Source organism: Mauremys reevesii, linkage group 15 (assembly GCF_016161935.1).
Source record: "Mauremys reevesii isolate NIE-2019 linkage group 15, ASM1616193v1, whole genome shotgun sequence".
Classification (NCBI taxonomy): domain Eukaryota; kingdom Metazoa; phylum Chordata; order Testudines; family Geoemydidae; genus Mauremys; species Mauremys reevesii.
In genome coordinates, this window is record NC_052637.1 from 42,169,931 (window position 1) to 42,179,246 (window position 9,316).

A 9,316-nucleotide genomic window follows, 5' to 3' on the forward strand; every position below is an offset into this window, starting at 1 on the left:
CTCAGGGTGCTATTGGGGAGCATGGTCTGGGGGTGCCATTGGGGCACACAGCCTGGGGGTGCTATAGGGGCGCACGGTGCTGGGTCTGGGGGTGCCATTGGGGCACACAGTCTGGGGGTGCCATTGGGGCGCATCATGCAGGATCTGGGGGTGCTATGGGGCACACGGCACTGGGTCTCGGGGTGCTATTGGGGCACATGGTCTGGGGGGTGCCATTGGGGCACACAGCCTGGGGGTGCCATTGGGGCGCATCATGCAGGATCTGGGGGTGCTATAGGGGCGCACAGCGCTGGGTCTCGGGGTGCTATTGGGGCGCATGGTCTGGGGGTGCCATTGGGGCACACAGCCTGGGGGTGCCATTGGGGCGCACCGTGCAGGATCTGGGGGTGCTATAGGGGCGCACGGCGCACGGTCTGGGGGTGCCATTGGGGCGCACGGTGCAGGGCCCGGGGTGCTGGCAGCGGGCTGAGCTGTGACTGAGACGCCTGGCTCCGGCTGTGGCTGGGCTGCGCTGGGGCTGGGCAGGGCGCACCCCGCCGCGGCTGCCGGGGGAACGGGACCCCCGGGCCCCGCTGCACCCCCGCGCCCCCCTCCCCTCCCCTCCCCTCCCCCGGCTCCTTTTCGATGCAGGTTCCAGGGCAGGCTGAGCAAGGGAGGCGGGGCCAGGCCTGCCAGCCACCCCACGTGGCCTGGGCCGCGCCAGCCAATGGGAGCGCGTGTTTCTGAAAGATCTCCATATATGGCTATGTTCTCGGCCGGCGAGGCGGGGCCGGCGCCCCCGGGTATAAAAGGGCGGGGCTGAGCGCTGCACGGTCTCACTCAGCCAGCGGCAGCGGACTTAGCAGCCTCGTGTCTCCCAGCCCCGAGAGGAGCCTCCGCCGCACAGGTAGGGCCCGCTCCCCTGGGCCCCTTGGGCCTTGGGCCGGCCCGTCCGCGGGGCGCCCGGCCTCTGCCGCCAGACCCCGTCCGGCCGGAGCCCCGGAGCCGCCCATTGCGGCCGCCTCGCCGGAGGGGGCGGGCCCGGGCTCCTCTCCCGGCGGGCCCGTGGGCAGCGCTTGCGCTTCTACTACCCCCCCCCCGGTCCGGTTCGCGGTGGTATCGCCTGGCCAGCCGTTTGAATGGCGCGAGTCCGTGGGCGGGCCCTGGCCTGGCAGGGCCTGTGATTGGTCCTGAGGGTGGTGACGCAACGGAGCGGGAGATTTGAATGGGGGGCTGCGGCCGCCGGGGAAAGCGCCGGGGCGGGGCTGGCGGGTGGGGGAGGGGGCGCAGCGGCAGCTGGGCTCTGCCGCCTGCAGCCTCCTCGTTGCTCTGGCAACAGGCCCCCGGGGCTGTGGGCGGGGCGCGGTGCGGGGGAGGGGGCGGCTCCCGGGTAGCCCCTGCTGCTCGAGCTCCCACGTGGGCTGGGTGGAGCCCTGCGTGCAGCGCAGCCTCGCGGGGCCGGGTGGGCGGCCTGGCTGGGGAGTGTCACTCCAGGGCAGCCCAGCCCTGCTGGCCAGGGGGCCTGGAAGAGCCCTGGCGCCAAGGCTCTGCTCTCCTCTCCCAGCAGACTCCACGATGGAAGAGGAAATTGCAGCGCTTGTCATCGACAATGGCTCTGGTATGTGCAAAGCCGGCTTCGCGGGCGACGACGCGCCTCGGGCTGTGTTCCCCTCCATTGTCGGACGCCCCAGACACCAGGTGAGTAGCCAAGCAGGGGCCTGCTCTGGCTCAATGAGAGCCCTCCAGTATGCTGCCTGGTATTGCAGAGATGGGTCTCTGGAACTTACAGCTGGTCTTGTTGTGTGTTAAAGGGGGTCATGGTTGGCATGGGGCAGAAGGACAGCTACGTAGGTGATGAGGCCCAGAGCAAGAGAGGTATCCTGACTCTGAAGTACCCCATTGAACACGGCATTGTCACCAACTGGGATGACATGGAGAAAATCTGGCATCACACTTTCTACAACGAGCTCCGTGTGGCACCTGAGGAACACCCTGTTCTGCTGACCGAAGCTCCCCTGAATCCCAAGGCCAACAGAGAGAAGATGACACAGGTACACTTGCTGCAGTACAACAGTGATCTGCCTTCATCTGTGTTTCACAAACCATCTCTTGAGTTGACATCTTTTAAAAACACAGTGTTCTTTCAATATTTTCAGGGTTCTGTACTCCTCCTGGCATTTCCTTCCTGAACTCCCAGGTTTCTTTTATTTGTCTATTTCTGCCTGCATTCTTTGCTTTTCCTTTCTCAACACATCAATTTTTGCATGCCAGCATGTTTTCTAACATTGGTTTGAGGGATTTTCATTTCTTGTAGTGAAATAGAACTTTTCTCTTTCTAGATCATGTTCGAGACCTTCAACACACCAGCCATGTATGTTGCTATCCAGGCAGTGTTGTCCCTGTACGCCTCTGGTCGTACCACTGGTATTGTTATGGACTCTGGTGACGGTGTTACCCATACTGTGCCCATCTATGAAGGTTACGCTCTGCCCCACGCCATCCTGCGTCTGGACTTAGCCGGCCGAGACCTGACAGACTACCTCATGAAGATTCTGACAGAAAGAGGCTACAGCTTCACCACAACAGCTGAAAGGGAAATTGTCCGTGACATAAAGGAAAAGCTGTGCTACGTTGCACTGGATTTCGAACAGGAGATGGCTACTGCTGCTTCATCTTCCTCCCTGGAGAAAAGCTATGAACTTCCTGATGGTCAGGTGATCACCATTGGCAATGAGAGGTTTAGGTGTCCAGAGGCCCTCTTCCAGCCATCCTTCCTTGGTAAGTATCTGCTAAACCATATTGAGGACCAATCCTACCTTGTCTGGACCACTGATTATGAGAATCACTGAACTGCAAGTGTTGGCTTTCCAGTGAGCCTGTGGTTGCAACCTAAAGCTGGGGTTGGGATGGTGCTCTTGTAGTGTAGTAACTACCTGTGTACTAAGTCTGACCATCCTGTCTCTAGGTATGGAATCCTGTGGCATTCATGAGACCACTTTCAACTCTATCATGAAGTGTGATGTAGATATTCGAAAGGACCTGTATGCCAACACAGTATTGTCTGGGGGTACCACAATGTACCCTGGAATTGCTGACAGAATGCAAAAGGAAATCACTGCTCTGGCACCCAGTACAATGAAAATTAAGGTAAACAACTGAAAGAATAGCCACCATCCAGAACTCATTGGCTCTATCTAGACAGGCAGTGTTGATGACTGACTAACTTCTCCTCCTTGTTTACTTTTAGATTATTGCTCCACCGGAACGTAAATACTCGGTTTGGATTGGTGGCTCCATCTTGGCTTCTCTCTCTACCTTCCAGCAGATGTGGATCAGCAAGCAGGAATATGATGAGTCTGGCCCATCCATTGTCCACCGTAAATGCTTCTAAATGGACTGCTAGCAGATGCACAGCATTTGCTGCATGAATTTTCAATAGTATACATTTGCCTGGGCAAATCTATACACTTCATGCTAGCCTCATAAAACTGGAATTAAGCCTTCTTTCAAAAGAAACTTGCCCTTGGAAAGTCTTGATCTGAGACAAAGATCAGTGGTGGATTGAGCTGTCACTGATTTGACCCTGTATTCAAGTTAACTGTTCCCTTGGTGTACATTTTAGCATATACCCTGTACATATCTGACCTAAACCTTGGTACAGGTGCCATAGCTCTTGTGACCTAAATGCTAGGTTAACTTGTCTTTGTGGAAGAGAATGGCCTGTGACACTGTAGTTCTGGTAGCTGGCTAGTATTGACTAGTGACACCTTGTTTAAACTCTGCAGGGCTTGAGACTGATTTGTACAGGGTATCAGAGGTCAGACTTCCACTACACAAAGCGCTGAGTATTCCAGATTTTGGTATAGAGGCTGGTAGGAGTTCATCAGAGAACTTACTTCTGTTGCTGCCGTTCTAGCAAGGCTGGAAACATTGCATTCAAGCCTTATGAACCAGTTTTCATTTTCTTCCCCTCCTGTATTCCAGCAGAACATCCTTGGGGCTAAAGTTACTCAACTTGAGTTGCTGAAACTTTGCATTTACACCTGTAAATTTTACACCAAGTTTAATTTATGTAAGATTTTTGTATGTTGCCTTAATGTTCTCACATGACAGTAGAAAACCAAAATTTGTAAGTCATCCTGAAGTTGAGAAATTGTAATGCCCAACACATCATTGTGTAAGGAAAAATAAAAGCGCTGCAGTAAACTACTCCATGGGTGTCTCTCTTCAGAAGGGGGGAAGGATCTTGGAGTCCAAGTACTGGGTTTGATTTAAATAGTGTGCAAGGTTTGTTAAACATGCAGTGACATTCTCAGGCTTCTTGTACAGTCTTGCCTGAATGCTCAATTTGTCAAGCTAAAACAGGCTTCCTTGGCCTACACTGGCTCTAAAGCTAAACCTCCTTTCCTACCTTAGTTGCTAGCTTTTGTGCCGACAATGACTCGATCCTCTCGAATCTTGCTTGCAGAAGCCTACTAGAGGTCTAACAGTAGAATTTCCTTTCCAAGAAAAAGCTAATTAGATAATGTCTCCAGCCTGCCTTGGTCTAGATCAGGGTCCCCAACATGGTGCCTACAGGCACCAGGGCATCATGTGCAGCCACCTACTGGCCAGCAGACAAGCATCTGCCAAAACGCTGTGTCAGCAAGCAGCCTCACTGCAAAAATGCTGCTGAAAAGCAGCGTCACAGATGTGTTGCCACTGATTTTTGGCAGCAACGCCTCTTGATGTTGCCGCTTCTCTGTGGCATTCCAGCAGATGCTTGTCTGCTTGCCACAGTCCTCAGTGGCTCATAATCCAGCACCCACCACCTGGAAAAGTTTGGGGACCACAGGTCTAGATGGACAGGCATCAGAATAATTTCAAGTTAGTCTCTCACTTTTCCCTAGTGCAGGTAGGAGAAACATCCCTTAGCTTATGTTGATCAGTTATGCTGTTGGTGTCATTAGGCAACACTGATCAGGCCCTACTGGTTTATGCAGGGGGGAAAGGGATACTGAAGGTCCATTATGGTTTCTGACTTGTTAAGCCATCTAGAATTTTGTATAAAGAGCAAAGCAGGGTGAATAGGCCTCTAGGATACACAAGACCTTCAGCTGTGTAACTAACATCAGTTGGTGGCTCTTGAAGGTAGGAGTGGACTTGCTAGGGCTAGCAAGCCTGCTGGAGTTCACCTTTCCACCCCCCAAGCTAATGGAGGGGCAAGAAACAGCTCTTCCTCCCTGCTAATGAGTTCACACCATTATTCATGGGGCTCCTGCTGTGAAAGGCACCATAACAGACCCACAGTCCTTGGAGCTTGGCTGGAGGGCTAATCCACCTCCCTAGCAGTGCTGACTCAACTCTTCCCTTTTAATTGCTCAAGCTGCTGCCATATTGGTGCCCAGAGCAATAAGTAGATGCCTGATTATTCCCCTTCCCCCATCAGAAACTCATCAGCTGCTGGTCTTGGGGAGCATCCCTCAGCTTTCACTTTGTCTTAAATGTGCAGTTTGGTGTCTGATTAAGTAGTATAAGCATGTTAATGTGCTTCGCTACCTGCAATTTCCTTTTCCTTTCCTGAACCTTCCTTTTACTGCATGTGTAATGGTTGCAAGAGTTAGGGGCCTTGATGCCCCATGCACAGGTCTTGACCCTAGTAATGCTTCTGGCCTGTGTTCAGGTGGGATCCTGCAAACAACCCATTTCAGTTTGTATGTAGCTCAAACTTCAATTGCTCTTTGGCAGGGTCATTGGAAGTTGATGAATTCAGAGAGTTTGTGCCTAGTTTTGCCCAGCATAAATAAGGATGAAAGTGCCAAGGGCTGGAACCCTATAGGGTTTGAAATATTCAGCTCACTTTTAGGGCTTAGCGTTAGTGAGTTTCCTGATGGCAGGCAGAGATGAGTTTTCAGCCATATGCAGAGGCGCCATGTGGAAAACTGGATGGTTTCCATAACATGGAGCATTCAACAGAGGGCTGTAAATTTCAATGTGCTGCACAAACTAACTCATACAAAATCCCTGCATGGTAAGTATTGTTCTCCTCTTCAACGGGGGAGAAGACGAGATGCTAATTAATTGAAATACTGAAGGTCATGCAGTGAGTCAGTGGCAGAGCTGCAATTAGGTTCTTGCATTTGCTTCTCTAATTACTGCTGTACCACTGTTCAAAACCTTGCGGTTAAATGTTAAACAGTGGTGCTGCTGTGTTAAAGCACCATGGCAACTGGGCTTACAGTCGAACATCATTTCCCTCCTCACACACAAGCTGCTGTGGCAAATCCGCGTTGCAGTTGGGTTTTGTACAATAGCGCTCGGATGAACTGACTCCTTCTCAGCCACTTAGTCTCTTTGCAAATAGAAATAAGGTGGTAACCGGCCACTCCTGGGGCATGTATGATGTGGGGTAACGAGTATGGTGGGGTTGGGGCAGGGAGGGAGGGCAATAAGCGCAGGATATTGGGGAGGTTGCAGGGGTACAGGACTGGCCTATTACCTTACAGGCGTTTTTGGAGTCCTAGGCTAAGGAGAAAAGCAAAATCACATGATTTGAAAAGCAGAACTAAACAAGGTTGCTTGGTCCAGATCCACAGAGGTATTTAGGCTCCTTCTTTCCATTGGTCACCTGGGCCCTTGTCCCTCTCTGCTAGCCAGAACCTGGGCGTTCTTTAGGAGATTCTCCAGGGGCCCTTACTTTCCTTGCCTTTTTTATTCTCCATTGCCAAGGCCTCCTGCCTAGGTCGTTTCTGCATTTGCCTTTCCCACCATTACAGAGATTCTTATGTGCCCTTAGCAACAGTGAGAGGGGTTCATGCTTTGTGAAGCCCCAGCTGTAATGACGTGCCCCGGAGTTCAGCGCTTCCACGAGGCAACGGGCTCAGTCTTGGGGCTGAGGACCCCGCCTGAGTCTGTTGGTCTTGACTCCTGATGGCAGCTGGGTACAAATACCAATGTTAATTAAAAACTTCACTTCCAGGCCCATCTCCCTGAAGGGGGAGGGGAGGGGGCTGAGAGCTTCCACCCGACCAAGCTTTCAGATCTCTGAGCTGAACAAAACGCTACGGGAGGGGCAGCTTCTTTGCAAGGGAAAGTATTTCCATGCAAAATCCTACCTTAAACAAGCAGGTCTTCATCAATCGCTATTTTAGAAATGGCCAGATGGGCTCAGACTTGGGGTCCCTCTAGCCCAGTGTTTTGTCTCTGACAGTGGCTGGCACCAGATGCTTCAGGGGAAGAAATCCTGCATGAGGCAACCTGCCCCCAGGGAACATTTCTTCCTGACTCCCACTAGCTAGAGCTCAGCTGGGCCCTGGAGAATGAGGGTTTACATACCTGCCAGAGCTCTTCGGCCGGGTCTACACTAAAAAGTTGTGTCACTCGGGTGTGAAAAATCCACACCCCTGTGGGATGTAGTTAAGCTGATTAATCCCCAGTGCAGACCATGCTAGGTCCACCGAAGAATTCTGTCAGCCTAGCTACTGCCTCTCGGGGAGGTGGAGTACCTATGCCCATGGGAGAACCCCTCCTGTTGACGAAGGGAGTGTCTATACAGAAGCAGTCCTGCACTTTACACACCTGGTCACTGTTCTAACTTGTGGCAGTGAGATCTTGCATATATGTTAAGAGAAACCAGTTGTTTCTGGTGGGTAAAAGTAACTAAGAAGGTGTTTTCCAACATGCACTGTGCTATATGCTGAGTCCCACTGGAGGGTTGGGGCAAGTGCCTTGTCTGGTGCATTAGGCATTTACACCGGCACAGCAGACTAGATTTTCACTGTGGGGATGGATTTGAAAAACACCAGGTGGCAATTTTTGCCAAGCTGTGCGGTGCCATAATAGAGTCATAACCTGTCTCACGTTGGCTTTTTGCTGTGTGATTTGCCAGGGAGATGGGGGCAGGGGAAGAGTCAAGGTGTTTTGTTCATCCTTAAAAATGAACAAGAGGGATGGTTAAGGCTCACCCAGAGTGGAAGGCTGGGTCTGGATTCTGCAGGGCAGGAAGATTTCCTCTGCTGTGGAAAAACAATTCAGGCTTCAGAGATGCCGTTCGGGATGCCTAACAGATGTCAAGCTAAATAAGTGGAATCTGTCTGTTGGAGAAATTTTAGTTGGCAGCCGCTTGCTTCTATGTATTCACAAAGGCCTTAGCTCTAAATCCCCTTTCAAGTGTTCGCATATTACAGGATATGATGTAGTGATCTTAACCTCCTAGGTAGAATGTTTGCACATTAATCACTCCAGGAAAAAAACCAACGAAAGAAAGTCTGCAGGGGAATCTGCAGTGGGAGCGGAAGGATGTGGCTGCTTAGTCAGAGCAGCCGGTACTCTGCATCCCAGAGCAGTGAGCTGTGAGCTCATCCTGCACCTTCGAATTATAGCTGCAGGCGTTCCGGCCAAGGGCGGCTTTCTCACGTCGGTCTCTGGCTGGACATATATGGCAATGGCACAGGGGTGAGGCACTCGGGGCCTCCCAAGGCACCTTGTGTTTGCGTGGCAAGGGGGCGGGATACACTGAGCCAGCCCTTGGAACGACGACGGGGGTTGCAGATTCTCAGCTCCTGTGGGACAGCTGCTCCATCGGCTGACACATGGCTTCATAGAGCTGCACCGATTTACGCCAGCTGAGGATCTGGCCCTACGCTGGGATTTCTTAGTGACCCCAATCCTGAATTAATGCAAGTGTGTGACCACCCTCTGGCTCCTGCAGCTAAAGGGGTGTTGGGCTGTTTGCTTCTCTCTGCATTAGGTGGCTTTCCCCTGTCTAAGGGCCAGGCCCAGGCACTGTGCCCTAGTTCAGGACCCATCAGGGGGTCGCAAGGTGCCAGCCATCTGGGCAAAGTGACTTGGCTGGGGTCACCAAGTGAGTCTGTGGCGAAGCTGGGGGTTGAGCTTGGCTCTCCTGAGACGCAGCACAGGCCATAAGCACTCGGCTGCTCAGCCCCTCCCTCCCCAGAGTCGCTGGGAGTTCTGCTTGAGCAAAGACTGGGCCAAAATTGCATCAGCACCTTGGATCTGATCCTCCTAAGTCCTTGATGCTGCTGCCCCTGTACTGCAGGGCTCTCCCTCCTGCGGGGGTCCCAGGGGCTTTGGGCCAAGCGGTGCCCTTGTCACGGCAGTGGACACTGGCTGTGCCATGGCTGTTCTCCGTCTCCCTCCGAGCCCCGGTGCCAGGGGACGTTCAGGTGCCAGCGGTGACACTGCAGAGCTGTGGAATTCTCCTCCTCCTCCTCGCTTAATAGTAACCATTTGCCTGACAGGAAGATGTAAAGAAAAGGAAGGAAAAAAATCAATAACCCCCCTCTGCCGAAGAGTCCCCATGGCTTTCTCCGTGGGGCGTTGAGAGCCTGCGCTGTCA

At 52.7% G+C, this 9,316-nt stretch overlaps 1 protein-coding gene across 2 annotated transcripts; it reads left to right on the forward strand.

Moving 5' to 3' along the window:
* Positions 1-753: 753 nt before the first annotated feature.
* ACTG1 (actin gamma 1) lies at positions 754-4,189 on the forward strand. Of its 2 annotated transcripts, none has more exons than XM_039500877.1 (6): positions 754-886; positions 1,544-1,677; positions 1,791-2,030; positions 2,319-2,757; positions 2,945-3,126; positions 3,227-4,189. In XM_039500877.1, the coding sequence occupies exons 2-6, from the start codon at positions 1,555-1,557 to the stop codon at positions 3,368-3,370; spliced, it is 1,128 nt and encodes a 375-aa protein (XP_039356811.1). In that variant the 5' UTR covers positions 754-886; positions 1,544-1,554; the 3' UTR covers positions 3,371-4,189. The 2 variants fall into 2 exon arrangements, with proteins under 2 accessions (XP_039356811.1, XP_039356810.1); XM_039500876.1 differs by having other exon boundaries at positions 1,547-1,677.
* Positions 4,190-9,316: the final 5,127 nt, after the last annotated feature.